Here is an 18,121-nt window from a genome sequence, read left to right as displayed (position 1 = left end):
TATTTGTGTGGAGTCATAGAGAGAAGCAGCCACATCTTAAAAGGAAGTGCTGGTGAGTCAAATAGTTCCCTTTAGGCTCGTTAGGCCACCTTAAGGGACGTCAAGAAAATGGAACCTACCAATGTTGAGCGTGTGATGCAGTGTGAAGTTTTGCAACGCTAATGTAGGTTACACGCACTTGTGATGGGCTCGTTTGATGCCCTCATGCCGCACTTATTACTAAGGTGCGTGTACTGGTCTTTCTCTGGACTTATCACGTGAACAGCACTATGGGCAGTCCTCACGATTTAGGGAGAGTTAAAACAAAGAAAAATATGTACAACATGCCTGCGTCTTACCTACTTCACCCTTATTTACTTGGCTTGAAGCATGCCCATAGAAAAATGTACACAAAAATGTTCTCTCTAAAGGCTCATGGAGTGGTCTACAATCCTATTTCCAGCGGGCCACCTGAGTGCCCTGTTCAGGCTGGCACATTCCTTTCCCTCGGAGAGCATATATGACCTTGTGGGTGGCTCTAATTTGTCGTTTGAAAAACATTCCATTATCCATTGGGTCTAGGCTTGATCGCTTAAGGACTTGGAATCTACTCATTCATTACCTTTTATTTATTTCATATCAATGACTTTGGCTATTTAGGTTGATAACCATAAAAATAAGTATTATTAATTAATTAAACAATTTCAAGTTTTTAAATTCACCTTTTACCAAAAAAACAAAAAAAAAAAAACAGAGTCAACAAATGTTTTGAACTCTGATTTGAGTCTTTTGAGATCATACCAGTTGTGTCTCAAGTTTCCTTGTGTGCTGGAGTTCTCCTCTGCTGCATGGGTCAAACAGAAGCACAGCTGCGTGCCATTCTTCTTAAATGAGTGAAGTGAGTGGAGGGGTGTGTTGATTTTCTTGTTGGCTTGGGTGGGGGACATCTGACTTGTTTGCGTGTTCTCCTCGTCCATGGGTGGGTTTTCCTCAGACATCCCTGCTTCCTCCCAGAGTATAAAAAACATGCCTCAGAGGTTAATTTTGGGACTCTAAAATTTGTCCCTTAAGAGTAAATGTGAGGGGTGTTTGTCACTAATGTCATTTTATGGTTTTCATCTTTTTGGAGTTACTTGTGGATTTCTTTTAACATATAAAATATTTTAAAATAAATATATATTTGTTATGTATATTGTTGGTTGACTGTTACACAATGACTAACATCTTTCCTATTGAAAAACAAATGTTTCAGGATGTTTGTCCTGTGTTTCAGCTGTTCAAAACTATTGGTCGGTTGAGAATTATGGAATTTATGTGTATTTTACTTAGTTAAATATGAATTATTATGTAAATTTTATGCAAATATGCAAGATTTTTTGCGAGGTGCACACACAAATTTGTGGCTTGACCATTTCACGTATGTCTAACAGGCTTTTCCACTGATGTACAACTTTTATATCACATATACAGCGCACATATTTAAAATTACATAACTTTACTATCCTTACTATCCTTCCATTTAGATGGAGTTTTCCTCTTCATTGTTGCTTTTTGTTTGCTTTGTACAGAGATTACACCAAAAAAAAACTCCAATGAAATCTGTTAAAATGTAATCTGCCTAAAATGAGCTATTATTATTATTAAGACTTGATTTAGACAGTAATCTGGATCAATGTTTAAGTAAAACAAACTTTATATAATCGGATGGTGATGTAACAGTTATTCTCTTTACTGTAGGTGCATCATAATGCTGTGATGAGAGTGTGGTTGTGTTACCTTTGGCATCGGCTCACAGTATGACAAACACTCACACACACATGCACTGCTGTCACACATGTTCCTGTTTAGCACACACATCTTTCCCTACCGAGTCTCTGCGCGAGTGAGCCTGGCTTGTTGTTGCCATCATGGCACCTCGGTTAAATAGCTTGTTAATGATGTAAATGCGACACTTTGCACTCAAAGATGCTGTCACTTCCACACTCGGTGTGTATTTATAGTTTTACGAGATGAGGCCGCTGCTCCCAGCATCCTCTGAGTGCTGAGGTAGTGAGAGCAACAGTTTCATTAAAGAAACACCAAAACCCTTGTTTTTAGTGAGAGAAAAAAAAAACAGTTTACAAAAAAAGACGAATAATATTGTCAGAATGATGATGATTGAATTGACACCGCAAAAAAAAAAAAACTGACATAAAATCCATGTAAATTAATGGTTAAAGTAAAAGTAACTAGATCAACACAGCTAGAATAATGCTGCAAAAATAAAATAATAATAGTAAAAATAAATGTGCCACGTCTGACCTGCTAGTATCAAAATCTGGGTGAGAACCTTTAAAACATTGAGGTTTCCAGCCTAATTTTACAAAAGAATCTTCAGTAAAAAGATATCCCTTATTTAACCAGCCTAATTACACTCACTGGCCACTTCGTTAGGCATACCTGTCCAACTGCTGGTTAATGCAAATGTCTAATCATTTAATCACATTACAGCATCTGAATGCATTTAGGCATGTAGACAGGGTTCAGACGATGCGCTGCAGTTCATACCGAGCATCAGAATGAAGAAGAAAAGGTGATTGAAGTTACTTTGACCTTTGTTGGTCCCAGACAGGCTGGTCTGAGTATTTCGGAAACTGTTGTTCTGCTGGGATTTTCCCCCACAACCATAAGGTTTACTGAGAATGGTCCAAAAAAAAAGAGAAAATATCCAGTGAGTGGCAGTTCTGTGGGTGGAAATGTCTGGATGTCAGAGGAGAATGGCCGGACTTCCAGCTGATAGATAGGTAACAGAAACTCAAATAACCACTGGTTACAACCGAGGTCTGCAGAAAAGAATCTCTGAACGCACAACACGGCCAACCTTGAGGCAGATGGACTACAGCAGCAGAAGTTCCCAGAGGGTGCCACTCCTGTCAGCTAAGAACAGGAAACTGAGGCTACAATTCACACAGGATCACCAAAACTGCCAGTAGAAAATTGGAAAAATGTCGCCTGGTCTGATGTGTCTCCATTTCTGCTGCAACATTCAGATGGTACGGTCAAAATTTGGTGTCAGCAACATGAAAGCATGGATCCATGCTTCCATGGTGTGTGGGATATTTTCCTGGCACACTTTGGGCCCCTCAGTACCAGCTGAGCATGGTTCAAGTGCCACAGCCTGCCTGCGTATTGTTGCTGACCATGTCCATCCCTTTATGACCACAATGTACCATCTTCTCATGGCTACTTCCAGCAGGATAAGGCACCATGTCATAAAGCTGGAACCATCTCAGAATGGTTTCTTGAACATAACAATGAGTTCACTGGACTTAAATGGCCTCCACAGTCTCCAGATCTCAATCCAATAGATCACCTTTGGGATGTGGTGGAACAGGAGATTCTCATCATGGATGTCCAGCCAACAAATCTGCAGCAACTATGTGATACAAACTCTCTGAGAACTGTTTCCAGTACCTTGTTGACTCTATGCCACCAAAGATTAAGGCAGTTCTGAAGGCAAAAGGGGGTCCAACTTGATACTAGAAAGGTGTACCTAATAGTGTCTGGTGAAGGTGGGTATATATGTGTGTTTTTTATTTATATAGAAAATGGATGGATGGATACTTGATGCTGAGTATTTTTCTTTATCTTTAAACATTCTTTTGACATTGTTTGGCACTCAAACACTTCTGTAATGCTTTCAATGGGACCTAAAGGTGAAGCCAAAAGGAGGTTGACTACCACACAACCACAGCTGGTTCTATTTAAAGCTAAAAAAAAAATAGATGTCCAACTGAACTCTTTAAAGGCACATCACGAAAAAACAAACAAACTTGCAATATTTCTTTCCTTTGCCAAAATCTACATGGAATGTAAATGTTGGCTTCACTGTGCCAGCGGGAAATGTTCATCCAGTCTGGATGGGGCTGCAGCGATGAAAGAAGTATGTGGTGACTGTGCGAGTCTGGCATTTAGCAGCAGTATGAACACACGAGGCAGAGGACACAAACTCCCAGCGCTGTGGGTGGAGTCACTGTGCGCTCGAGTGTCTCCTCTCCTGGCGGTTTAATGAGAACCACTGCTGCTTCTGTCACCACCCCGCCGATGAGAGCTCCCACGATCGCGGGCCGCTTCGAAACATGAGCGCACACGCGACCCGCAAACACTGCCACAATATGGACACAAGCAGAGTCAATGAATGGAGACACAAACTGAGCTAATGCTTTATTTTAACCTGAGGAAAAGAAGGTAGAACCACAAACACTCATTTAAAAATCAGGATAAAGAGGTTAAAAATGTTCAGGCCCTGAGTGAATGCAGTTGGGGGTGGGGGGTCCTGACAAACCTGTGACTCAGAAATCACTAAGAGGTGAGACGTTTTCACCAACGGTTCAGCTGGTGTCAGGTCTCAGCCGTGGCTTGATCTGCAACTTTTTCTCTGTGAACATAAGACAAAAAAAATTAAGGCACAGTATTTGAACTCTCTACAACATATAGATGTTTTTTTATGTACTAAATTATTTAGATCAGTTTCTGGAAGCTTTCAATTCTGTTACATCTGGAGTCAATTATTGCAACAGCCAAACATGGTGGTGGTAGTGTGATGATATGGGGCTGTGTCAGGGTTGATGGAAACATGAATTTTGAACTCTAGCAGAAAATCCTGTAGTTGAATATCCCCCATTAATTACTTAAAGTCCCACTCCGATCATCCTTTGATCGATTTTAAAAGTGTTCCACGTGGTCTTTAATTATAATCATAATTTGTAGCCAAAATCCAAAAATCTGTCGTTCTCTAGGACACAGTTTCTGCAGAGCGACAGTAGTTCATCAGAAATCTGTCTAAGTTGTGGACAGGATTGTTGGCGTGAAGTAAGCCCATTCCCACCTCCACTCGTCCCCTTCCACTAGCTTACAGCCCCTCACAACCCCAACATAACATTAGCGGATCAACAAAATTGGCGAGCATCGCGGGAGCTATCCAGTCGTACAGTTTTTAGCCAGATGCCAACTCATTTGAGGAAAACAAAGACGTACCTTGATCTAGTCTACAAGTGGATGCATCATATTTGGCCAGAGAAATAAGCAAGTGGCTTGCCGTAGTAGCTTCTACATAACATCTAGAAATGAGGATTCTGGGATGTTCCAGTCAAAGTCTGTACTTAAGCCGGACTTAAGCACTTTGGTTGATTACCCATAACGCGTGTCCATGCTCAAAAAGCAATTATTGAGTCTGAAACAGTTTTGTAAAGAGAAGCAGAATAAAAAGTTCCTTTACAGTATTTGTATTGTATTGTATGGTATTGTATTTGTTTTCTGGGTGGGCAACAAGCTTTCTGCCCCATTCTGATGCATCCTGTTGTAGACGACTAGATCCATGTACGTCTTCATTTTCCTCCTCTAAACTGGTATGTGGCTCAAAATTGTACGGCTGGATAGGTCCAATATTGCTCAGCATTTTGGTTGCACGGGTAATGTTGGGTTGGCGGTGTGAAAGGCTGTAAGCTAGCATGTAGAACATGTTGACAGATAGCTCTCAGTTATGGGTGACGGGAAGGGGGACCGGGCTGCTGTACACCAACAGTCCCACCTACAACTCAGAAGCAAATTTCTTTCTTTCTTTTTCTTTTAATAGAGAATTGTGTTCAGAGTGCAGAGAACTCCAGCAAATAGGATGATCTTTGTTTTCATTCTTTAATGACGGACTTATTTTTCTTTGAAGGTTTTAACTTTGTGCGTTTAAAAAAGAGAGAAAAGTGTCAAAATGTCTGTCTGAAAAAAGTGTATAGAGTGTGTAGTGAGGTATTTTACAGCCTTAAAACATCTGGAATCCTACTTTGTGGATTTCACCTATTGTAACTCATGCAATTAATCAGGGAACACATTAACAAAACAAGATATTTGACTATTTTCCTGCAGTCTTGTATTCCTAACAGATTATTCTAATGATCTGAATCTCATAAGTTTGACAAACACAAACAAAAAGATGTCAGAAATAGGGAGAACCCTTTTCTCAGCACTGGAACCAAACTGCTGCGTTTTAAACGTCTGAAACTGCTGAATGATGAGAACTGAGTTGATGAGTAAATGAAGAAGAGGAGGTATGTGTGTGCAGGAAATCTGTGCACGTGAAGTTGTAGTTTGGCAGTGAGACTCTGGCTTGGAGCTAATTTATGCAAAGTGAAGAGGAGCTTGTTTGGCTGCGGTCCACCTTTAATGAGGCTCTGGACGCTGAAGAGTGTCGATGATGGACCAGCACAACATCAGTTGGGCAGTGAGGGTGGAGGAACAAGTATGATGATGACCACATGCAATCACACACATGCAAACCTCTTTTTGTGTGCTGGACTTCCCTCATTCCAAGCTATGGTAGAGGAGTGTCATGTTTTACAACTTGTCATGTTTCTTAATGTGACAACTGCTTTGGTTGGTTGGTTAGCAAGTGCTCATGCCTTTGACTTGTGTGGTGTCAGCTGGCAGTGTGTCCAGTGGGTCTGCCTCCTCTGGGGAGCTGGACAGGGAGATGAAGGACGGTAACGCAAGAAGACCTGTGGGGAGCGTCCTTGGAGGCGTTTGAGCATCTTTTGGCATGATGATGGACAGAGTTGGCCTTCCAAAAAAAAAGGAGATTGTAAAAACAAAACCCATCTTAGTGACCTTATAACTTCATCCTCACCTCTTCTGAGGCTCCTTGGAGCGAGTTCTTTTGCCGGGAGCGCTGGAGGTGTTGCTGGAGGTGCGTTTGAGACGTTGACGGTGCTGCAGCTTACAGCGAGAGCCTCGAGAGCAGGAGCCCGTCTTAAAGAAGTCCGAACACACCAGAGTGTGTTTCTTCTTGCACTGAGGAACAGAGCAGATTGGGCCCCATCAGTCATTTAGATGAAGTCCCATTGAAGTCCCATTGACTGAATAACGGAACTGGACTGAGTGACCCCTCCCCCTCTTGTGTTCCAAATAGGAAGTACCCACTGGCTCTAAGAAGCCAAAATCCCATAGACTTCTATCGAGAAATAAACAGCTAGTCATTAATATTTGTCAGAATAACCATTCTTGCTCTGTTACCTTTTTTAACCATGTTCTAGCTGATCTGAATTTTTGTCCATATTTTTTCTGTAGTGGAAGTTATTCGCTATAAACTGGCCAATCAGAGATGCCTCAATAGAAGTATGTGGTCTCACTATGACAGGTATTTTCCAAGTGATAGGGGTTTGGACTTCCAACATGCTCACTCCTGATTGGTGAGAGTGGTTGTCATGGAAATGATGACTCAGACCAGTTAGGTCTGACCACTCACTCGGTCCAGTTCTACATACAGTCAACGTTAAGTCCATAGACTTCTAAGGGATTCAGCCGCCTTAGCTTGACAGTTTGATCGGGCAAAAACAAAGCCAATCTTTTCATTTGAGCAAAAGTAGCTGATTTAGGACTTTAATAAACTCAGAAGAAAAAACATCCTCTGGTAGCTTTCTATAAACTATACCTATGTACAGCAGCATCCCTTTTATAGATGATGGCATGCAGCATCTCTTGCAGACACAACTGCTGTTTATGGTAGTCAGAGTCCACTCACACTAATCAGGAAAACAGTGCTTTCTGGTGTCGAAATTTAATCCTGCCCATTTACATTAAAGATGTAATTAAATTCAGGAGCTCTAGAGGGAACAACGTGGATGGGTTTCTGCCTCTAATACCTCTACGGAGCAGAATTTTAAGAAGTAAATGCGACACCGCCCTCTTGATCAGGTACTTCTTTGAAGGTTTCTCCTTCTAAGCGACTGTGTTTCTGTCACTTTATCTTTTAACTGACAAGTGGAGCAAATGGGTCACACCTAATGTCATTCTGGGGAGTGCAGTGCACCACAGCGTGAGCTTTCACATGCATGTTTGCAACTGAGTGTGTATAGGAGTGTAATACTGGTGTAAATTGGTAACTTCATTCTCTATGAGACCTGATCCCTCCCACCTGTCATAAAGGCTAATTATATTCACTGTGGAGTTTGAGCTGCGTGTGTGTGTGTGTGTGTGTGGGGGTGTGTGTGTGTGTGTGTGTGTCTTTGGATGAGGGGTAAAGAGTGCAGAAATAGAGCGCGAGTGCGAGATCGATTTTCCAGGAACATTGTGGACCCTCAGTCAACCCCCTGATGAACCAGGGGCCATCGAAGCCCCCCCACCCTCACACTCGTGTTGCTGCACCCATGGGTGGCAGCGTGACCCAGAATCCGCTTGCTCTCAGATGTTTCTCAGATCAGCTTGTAGCACCGCAGTTTTGACACATTTCTCTGTTTGAATCCGATCTGCTGCAGGTGTCGAGGGCGATCGCTTTACAGACGGTTCAGACGTCTCTTTTTTTTAAATTGTTTTATGGTTTCAGCTAATCTGTTTCCTTGCTGGTAATACCTGAGAGACCTCACATTTTCTAAACAGATCACGTCTGCAGGATTACGTATTTCCAGAGTTTCCTGTAATGGAATGTCATTTAGAACCTTTATTGAATCAGGTGTGTCGGACAAGATAAGTAAAAGGGTAGAACATGCAGGGCGAGGGTGGGTAACAGACAACCAGATTTAGGAAACCCCGGTGTAAATCATTGTGACTGTGGAGCACTGCAGGAATCACGCTTCTCTGAAGTCTGACTTTAGATGATGCCAGAAGAACTATGGAGAGGAAATAGTCTCAGTGTAATTCATACAAAATAGTTTGTGCATAACTGTGGGTACTTGCTATTGTGTATTCACATGTACACGAAAATATAAAAAACGTTGGAATACAAAAATAAAATTTCATGCAGTTAAACAATATTTCAGCAGAAAATAAGCAAACAACAGGGGAACGCAACTTTGGTGAGCTTTCCACATTAACGCAGTTCAAAATCTACAATTGTTAAAATAGAAATGTTTTCCCTTAGTATTTTCCAAGAATGCTAGGAAGAAATAAAATCGCCAAGACAAGTTTCAATTCTTAGAAGGTACTAAAGGTAATTAATTTTTTTTGAAAACTCAAGATGGCGGCCTGTTCTTAAGGGCAAAGGTCAACAAAACTTTAGTTGTGGTTGTAGACTTAAGTGGCAGCAAATTTTATAAAGATTGCTCGAACAAATTTTTTTTTCTTGTATTGCATGAAATGTAAATTTCACAAAACTTGGCCCCAAGCCATAGGTCCTTTGGACATTATTATGTCAAAACCTCCTTTGGGTATCCCCAAGATGTGTATTTTGGTGTCGTTGGTGGATTTTCAACAATTGTTTAAGTCCCATAAGAGATTTTGGCCCCATTCATCTTTTGATACTTTTGACAGTTGGTGAGTTTTTGAGTATTTGGCGGAGGTCAAATATTTCCTCAAATGCCCAGTCAGAAAGAAGAATTGTGTAGTCCAGGACTGCTGCAGACCATAATTATCAAGTTAAATTAAGTTTAAATTTAGTATTAATCTAAGTTGCTACGTCAAGATGTACTAATAAAGTTTTGGGATGTTACTTTGCAATAAAACTTAATTTCCACATTCTCATCACTTACACATCTCCTTTGGGTCTAACCGTGACAGTTTAAAGCTGGAAACGGTGCGAGCCCAAGAACTTGCTTGCAAAAAAACTCAGTCCGCAGTCCTTAGTCCCAGTCATTCTCATTTTCATAAAAAGACAGAACGCGATGGAGATATAGACGGGAAAAAGCTAAAGTGGACAGAACATCTTTATTCTACACCAATTTAACAATTTTCCACTTGATTTAAGGAATGCTGGGATGTCTCTCGGGTCTATTAGAGAGCTCTCTGCTGGGCCCGAACCAGGAGGAGTCAGCACATTTACCAACAGGCGGGGAGGGAAAGACAGAAACCCAGTGGAGGGGAGGGGGAGAGGCGGAGAAGACGGTGAAATAAAAAAGGGACTTTGCATGCATTTACAACTTCGGCACGAGGCCAACACTCATTGAGAGCAACTTGCAGTGAGTGGAAAGGGACAATAAAAGAGCCCGGCTTGATAGATTATTAAATTTACTAGAGCTAAATATGGAGAAAGAAATGCGGTTCACTGTCTCGCAGCGTCAGGCTGCAATCAGATTGACATTAACATCCTAATTCAGTTATGGGATACCACTGCTTTGATGCTGTGGAGGCACAGATGCACAGAGCTTTAAGTGAATAAAAAAACAGCTCCTGTTGAATTGTATTACTGTAAAAAGAGAAACTGCATTCACTGCATTCACTTCTAATACATCCTTAGACCCTTTCCCCCTGAAAGTCGGCTTCCTTTTCAAAATAATTTGTAAGAGCACAGCTGCGTAAGTAGGTTACACTCGTAAAAGTTTTGCCAAGTCTTCCTTATCAAACCCAAATATTCCCACGCTGTCTCAGCAGATTTTATTTTTCATTTTGAATGACTGATGTTTGTCTCTTTGGAAATCTAAAAATTTGCCACTGGTACCGTGACTTCATATGTCAGATTTTACTTTGAGTGAGATGCCCAAACCATCACACTGCCTCCACCAAAAGATGCTGCTCCATTTATGGGTCAATCAGGAGAAGGGGTTCTAGGAATTCTCCAGAGATGGAACTTGTTAGCTCAGTTTTATCTAACGCCACTATAAAAGGGGTTGTGTTTCAATTTCTCATTTCTGTTTAAATGATTTTCAAGCTTTTATTTTTCAAAGGTAACTTGAGTACAGCAGTCCTTTGCTATAACGTGTTTCACTTTTCAAAACCTCATAAGCTGCATTCACACCAAACGCGATTCGCGCAGCAACTTCGCGTCGGCCGCTTCTCTTTCGCAGCCTGTCATAAAATGTGTTCCTGGCTGTGTGTGGGAGGAGCAACCAGCTAATGTTTTTAGCCTGATCGCTACATGGAGCGGTGTCTGTGTTTATGCCATTTACAATGCATGGAAAACACGGATTATGTTGTGAGATCAGATTTATTTATTTTAAAAAGTTCTACAAAGACACAGGTAATCATGTCTCCATGTTTGGGATCATGAGATCATTCAGAGATTCTCCCGGTACAGTGAGCTTCATCCCCGGAGTGAGAGCTGTGTCTGGACAGCCGCTTCTGTGGTATTTTCATCTCTCTCTGACCGAATTTAAAAGGCTTGATGTCCCGCGTTAACCCGAGAGGGAAAAAATTAAACCTAAGAATAAAATTAGGCCACCTTTTTCAATTATTGTCGCGTTGAAAATAAGACAAAGAAAATGATCATAAAGTGCCTCCCCATCCAGCAGCGGCCCTCTCTCTGGCCGCCAGCCTGCTCCTGGGAGGCCGCAAAGTGAGCTTAATCGCTCCAGGCCTGTGGGCCCTGCGACAGATTGACTAGGGTGTACCCACCTTCGCCCAACACTAGCTGGGATGGGTTCCAGAAACCCCGCTGCGCCGAAACGTTAAGAAAGGTTAAGAAAATGGATGTAAGTTCAGGAGGAGAACTATCAGATCGATCCACAATGTTGGATGAGTTTTCTACCTGTTGTCTCTGAAAACATCACATGTTCAAAGTTGAGTTTCTGATTGATTTACACAACGCAGATGCCTGAACCTCTGTGTTCAGATTTTTTTACTCTGGCCTGCCACGGGAAGCCGCCAAAGTTGTGCATGTCACTTAAATTGCGCTGCTGCCAGACCTTTGCGCCATGCCTGTCACTCTAATGGCACCACAGGACCTCAGATCACATCTGTACCATTGACTTAACATTGAAACTTACCGCCTCTGTTATAATGATGGAGGTCATGCATAAATAAAACTAAAATTGGTTTCTGAGTATTTCAGCAGATTAAAAAAAGTGCCGTTTGAAAAAGACGTGCTTGTGATGTAAAAAATATGGTGGGCGGGGCCACAAGCTACGTGCTCCACTTCAATCTGATTGTCCACTTGTAGACTACTAGATTCATATATGTCTTTGTTTTCCTTGTCTAAAATGGCAACTGGCTCAAAACTGTACAGCTGGATTACTGCAATATTAGCATTATTGTTGCAGAGCAAATGTTTGCATGGGGTGTGAGGGGCTGTATGTAAGATAGTGGGAGAGCATGCATTCTCCATGCCAGCACTCCTACCCAAAACTCAAGAGGTGAATTTCTAATGAATTCCTGCTGCTCTGCAGAAACTACGTCCTAGAAAACGAGACGCATGTTTGGATTTCGGCTAAAAACGGCATAATCATAATTAAAAGACCACTTGGAACGCTTTATAATAGAGAGTGGGACTTTAAAGAAGAGATCGCCGAACAGGCAAAGTCAACAGCTTTAAAAGAGAACACAAGTATCAGCACATTACAGGAAAATGAAAATATGGTGATCAATCTGATTACTTGCTGAACTGAAATGCTGCAAAATAAATAGCACAACACAAAAAAACCAACCAAATAAATATAAACCACGGAAAATGTGAGATTTGAACCAAAGCAGGTGCTATAGATACAAAAATGGGTCCAAACGTTTAAAGTAGAGAAACTTACAAATAACAAATGAAGATGGATTCAGTTTTATATGCGAAAAAACTCACAAACTCAGCTTTGCCCTTTCCAAATGTGTGTTTCTAACAAATGTGGCAGAGTTAAATAAATAAGCATTTAGGCCCTTTAACTAAAGTTAGAATTAAAACAAACACTACTCACTGTATACTTAATTTCTTTTTAAATTCTTGTGCTGCGTTTAGGCACAAAATGAAACGAATGTCTATTTTATTCTGCTGCATCTATTATATTATTCAATTTATAAATTTTGTAACGTCTGTGTAACAAGGGGTATGAACTTTGAAACCATTCTTAGTAAATCTTAATAGATTCTATGTATTGCTTTATTTTTTTTTAACTTTCTGGTACATAACTGTAAAAATCTTCAGGTCTGCACAGACAACTCAAGTGCTCTTTAAGTAGATGTGGTAAAGTAAGGCCATCTAACAGAGGTGATATTAATAGGTGAATTGGTTCATAAGACCTTTATGTGCTTCCAAACCCAAAAACTCCAGTTATTTTTTACATTCTAGCACAGGATAAAGATATTGTGCTTCAACATGCTGAGATTCTGTCTTTTAAAGTTTCACAAACTACATTAAAAGCTGAAAACTCAACCTTTTAGAAATACTGTAACAGCCACAAGTATTTTTTTTTGTTAAGCGGACCAGTGAGGTTTCTTTTACACTCCTATTAATCTTAATTAATCTTTAAAAAGTTCTGTTTTGCATGTAAGCAATATTCTAAAATGGTTATTTTTGCTGATTCATAAGGTTAAAGAGCACAGATTGTGAGAGATTCTTGTTAACACGCTGAAGTGGCCAAACAGGAATTGATGACCGTCAATGAAAGCCAAGAATAAATGTAGGACAGGCGCGGATGACGGATGAGAGCACGGTTTCTGTGGACTTAAAAAAATAAAATAAAAAAGGAACTTGGACGATGATGAACCCAATCAAACATTTGAAATTAGAAGAAAACAGGATAAAAGTGTATCCCGTCAGGGGAAGACACGAGACGTAGGAGTGAGACAAAGCCAGGATGAGGAGTGATGGAGGAGGAAGAGGAGGAAGATGAAGCAGACTTAACCCGTGAGCTGCTGGAGCGTCTGCCTAACCGGCTGAGAGTGCCATCCTCAGCAGTTTTCCCATCTATAATTACTGCCTGCTATCCATCATGCAGCCGCCAGAGCCTCACAGTGCGCCGCTCCACAAACACACACGCGGACCCACAGCAGAAACAAACACACACGGGAGGAAGAAGAAAAAAAGCACAGAGGTAAGCACTTCAGCTAATAGAATAAATATTAATATCCCTTTTGTTTTCTATCCCCTCATTTCCCCACGCTCCATTTAAATGAGGCCTGACAGTGTGAAAAAGCATCTGTTTCACACTCGGCGCTCAAAACCGAGCAGGGAGGAGATAAAAGGAGGAGGAGGAGGAGAAGTTTGAGAAGGACATGGGACAATGTGTGCATTTGATGACTTGAGCATCTCCAGTGAAGTGTAAATGGCTCTCCGTTACCCATCAGGCCTTCAATGTGTCACTCAGACTCTGCAGTTATGCCATTATGGACGGCTGCCCCCCGCAGCTGTTGCTGCCTGTGAGTCACTGTGCACATGCATGTGTGCAGCCGCTGTGTCGCTTAGCAGAATACTTGTTTACTCACGCCTGAGTTTAGCCCCAGTAGAACCTTATCTCTGTTACACATTACTGTATGTTCAAATAAAAAAAAAACATATCTGAAACAGCTGTCGCTTTTTTTGTTCCCTTTCAAAAAGGAGACATTCAGAAAAAGCAGAAGAAAACTTTTATAAATATATTACATCGAAGAAAATGTTTTAAATAGCAAAAAATGTCTTAAAAATAATTTTTTTGACAATGTTTTATGTAAATCTTGTAATATTGTATGATATGGTTTGATATTTAATAATTACATCTTTTTAACATTATTTTACTTAGTATTTTTCTGTTTTGTAACCATTTTATTTTTTATTATAATAAGGGAAACTATAAACGTGTTTGATTTTGAAAGACTTTTTTTTTTTGAGACACTCCAATGAAATGTGTGTTTTTAACGTGTTCTCGTGGCATTTTTCTCTTCATATAAGGAAAATTAAGCTTACATTCTTTATTCTAATCAGTGGTAATCAGCAGCAGACGAAAAAAATGAAGTTTGAAAAAGATTTTAGTTGTTACGTAAAAACTACAATCAGCGACTACAAGTTTCCTGTTCTGCTCCATTCTGATGCATCCAGTAGTAGATGATCAGAGCTGGTATCTGCCTCAAACCTGTACGGCTGCATAGCTCTAACATTGCTGACCGTTTTTGATGCACCGGTAATGTTAGGTTAGGGGTTGGGAGAGGCTGTAAGCTAGCAGAGGATGTAAACACGTGGACTACGGGACGGTGGGGTGGGTTTCTCTGCACCAACAGTCCCCCCCCAACAATTTCTGATGAACTACTGTCGCTCTGCAGAAACTATGTCCTAGAAAGCTTTAACTAATGCAGGTAAGACCTGTAGTTCTGTGGATTTTAAGGAGTCCTCTGTAATCATTTGGATGAGTCATTGAGGTGCTTCTTACTTCGTTTGTGGGGTAAGGACTTTACTGTGGTTCTCTGGAGTCCCAGAAGCAGAAGTGGCTGCTCCACAACTTTTTCTGGACGAAACAATCTCAATTACTTTGTGTCTCATATGTTCCTGAGATTCATGGGTTGCAGCACGGTTGGTCCAGCTTTTGGCTTTTGGTTTTGTACGAAAAGGTCCTGCAGGTGTGGCAACAAGTGGCCTTGGTGTGACTAGAGAAATTTAACTCAGCCTTCTAAAGATGTGATAAACCATCAGAACTTTGGTTTTAAAAGAGACAAAAAAATCTTTTTTTTTCACACAGAAGCATATAGAATAATAAAAAAAAGTAATGTTGTGTTTATCTGCAACATTGTCTGATTATAAAAATTGCCTCTGAGTTGTGAGGAGTACTTTTGCCGTGGAGTAAGCCTTCCCCCACTTACCATCATATATCTTTTTACATGCATTTCTGCTAGCTTACAGTCCCACACAACCACAACCGAACATTACCGGTGCAACAAAAATAGTGAGCAATATTGGAGCTATCCAGCCATACAGTTTTACCAGCTCAGACGAAGAAAACAAAGACGAACATGGATCTAGTCGTCTAGCAGGAGCAGGAAGCTTGTCTTCCAATTGTAGCTTCTACATCACAGCTACAGGCTTTTTTGAACTGTGTTTTTTAGTCTACTCCTGATTCAACACGATTTGAATAGAGAAATACTCAGAAATGCAATTTCAAGCGTAATTGTCTTTTTATAGGTCCTCCATCATGAGAAAAATGCCACAAGAACATGAAAAATCCCCACCAAAAATGTAATTTTCATTTGTGTGGGTCTGTCTTGAACCCTGACTTTACCTAATATGTAAAACTCAAGACATTTGTTCACAGACACACTGCTGCGGGAACTACTCAGGAACTAAGAAGCCAAACCCCTAAAAAAGGTTTAAAAAAAGAAGAAGCAGAGAGTTCAGAAAAACAGCAGGAAGAGGTAGAGGAAGAAAATATGAAAAAAATGATGTGGATGTGTTAGCAGCCTTATTCAAATATAATTTCCTTGCGCATTTTGGCAAGAGTTCTCTTCAGCTCCCACTGTCATTTAAGACACAATGATAAGAAGACGAGTTGTAAAAAATGAACACAAGGTTGTCGCACTTTCATCTGGTTTAGCTTTTCTGAGAGTTTGTGTGTCCTCTCACCTTCTCTCCCTCGGGACAGTAGCCTTTGACGAAGTCCTCACACACCTCAGCTTTGCTGGACACGTAAACGTGACTATAAGGACAGTCGCTGTTGTTGCAGATTCCCTTCAGAAAGTAGGAACAGACGGGCATCTGCAGGCATGAGACACAGTTTAAAATCCGTCACTCTGGCCCTGGGTGACCCTGAAACACGGACAGGATTGGACTTCAGTCTGCCCCGCCATGTCTGTGAATGTGTAACACTGTGAAAACTGTTATTTTTGACTGTAACTGAAAGAACAACAGAAAGAAGGCGGTGCTATAGGATGTGGGAACACAAATCTGTGAGTATTAGTCCTGTTTTGTTCAGGTTTGTGGGGAGCTGAGTGATCCGTCACTCCCAGCAGCTAAATGAGCCTAATTGCAGTTGACAGCAGCAGAGTGAGAGTGAACGGGTGTCTTGACAGCGCCGGTGAGTGTCTATGCACAGAGATCTGCTTTCTGACATGCAGGGGCGAGCCTGGTGGAGGCCGCTCTAAATATACCTCTGAGGAGGCTTCGAGTGGTGAAGGGGGAGAGGGGGAGGGACTCCACCTCTGGGAGATGGGATGGGTTCTACCTAATTAACTGCAACAGAAATATTTATCCAGGCTGCTGCCCGTCTAGCTCTCAGGATGTGTTTATGTGCTCTGGATGTGGGCACGGACTGTGGCAGGGGTGGAGGCCGGCTGGTGTTCCTGCAGGGGTGCGTTGAAAGGGGAGGCAGGGGGATTAGCCTGGGAGAGTCTAGTTACAAAGTATTTGTGGGAGGCTATCCACACTAGTGCCTGGATCAAGTTTGGGGGATGCATAACCCTGCACCTCCACCCAGTCCAGATGAACTCAAGTGCTTGAAAGAAGAGCGGGTGTATCCCCTTAAGGGAGGGGCCAGGTCTGACGATAGAATGAGGATGAGGGGGGGGGGGTATTGCAAATGGACAGCTGGGCTTGTCTGGGCAGCAGTGTGACAAACAACACAGGTGTGCAGCATGGTGTGTGTTTAAGTTCAGGGTGAGGCAGCAGGGCAACTGTTACACAAGACGGACACAAAGACAACAACAGAAACGAAAACTTTCTCCTTTTTATCCCAATTTTGCACTGAATTCAAACCATTGACTGTACATGAGAACTGGACCGAGTGAGTATGATATCTCCCAAAGAAAATGACTTGCTTCTGGAATTGAATGGAAATGTCGATTCAGTCACCATTTTCAATCAAACGTTTCGAACATACGACATCAGACCACATACTTTTATTAAGGCATCTGAGTGGTCAATTAGTTGCAATAAAGAAAAAATGTCATAAACAAATTAGGATTAGAAAGAACATGTTATAAAAAGGTATCAGAGCAAGAATGGTTATTCTGACAAATATAATAACAGAGTAGTATATGTTTCTTTCCCCAATAAAAGTCTATAGGACTTTGTTGGAGCCAGCGGGTACTTCTTACTCTGAATGTGAGGAGGGAGGAGTCACTCAGTCCAGTTTTCATATACAGTCAATAGTTCAAACCCTTACACAGCAATCAAAACTTTACCAAACAAACCTCCTCTAACTTAAATTTCAGGGAAAAAAATAGTGAATTTGACTTAAATTGACTCTATGCTCTTTTCTACAATGTTTCCATTGAGCCTATATAAAAATCAAGCATGAATAAAACCAAATTATGAATCATTTTACCCCCCAAAATAAATGATTCTACCTTCCCTGGTAGGAAAAGAAGTCGTTACATGTTCTATCGGACATTTTGAAACAATATAAAATGGTAAATGGCGTATACTTATACAGCGCTTTAATAACTTCCTTGAAGGTCCAAAGCGCTTTACAGTCAAGTCCCATTCAAGCATGCACACACACATTCACACACCCATAGTGGTTCTGTTGCCAGCCTATAATCTCCAGAAGCCTCCAGGAGCAATGTGGGAGATTTGACTGTTTAAAGA

The 18,121-nt window shown here is 41.2% G+C and overlaps 1 protein-coding gene across 1 annotated transcript in view; it reads right to left on the bottom strand.

The window, feature by feature from the left end:
* Positions 1 to 4,169: 4,169 nt before the first annotated feature.
* Positions 4,170 to 18,121, bottom strand: part of zc3h3 (zinc finger CCCH-type containing 3) — a 64,987-nt gene continuing 51,035 nt past the window's right edge. Inside the window, exons 9-12 of the mRNA XM_004068230.5 lie at positions 16,160 to 16,291; positions 6,635 to 6,798; positions 6,411 to 6,568; positions 4,170 to 4,396 (exon numbers count right to left, since the gene is read on the bottom strand). Of these exons, the coding sequence (XP_004068278.1) occupies positions 4,350 to 4,396; positions 6,411 to 6,568; positions 6,635 to 6,798; positions 16,160 to 16,291 (501 nt within the window). The 3' untranslated portion in view covers positions 4,170 to 4,349. The remainder of the gene's footprint in view (positions 4,397 to 6,410; positions 6,569 to 6,634; positions 6,799 to 16,159; positions 16,292 to 18,121) is intronic.

The sequence above is a fragment of the Oryzias latipes genome, chromosome 4 (genome assembly GCF_053564925.1).
Source record: "Oryzias latipes strain Hd-rR chromosome 4, Olatipes_Hd-rR_3.1".
NCBI classification, from domain to species: Eukaryota; Metazoa; Chordata; class Actinopteri; order Beloniformes; family Adrianichthyidae; genus Oryzias; species Oryzias latipes.
This window is presented reverse-complemented; position numbering and strand designations above follow the sequence as displayed.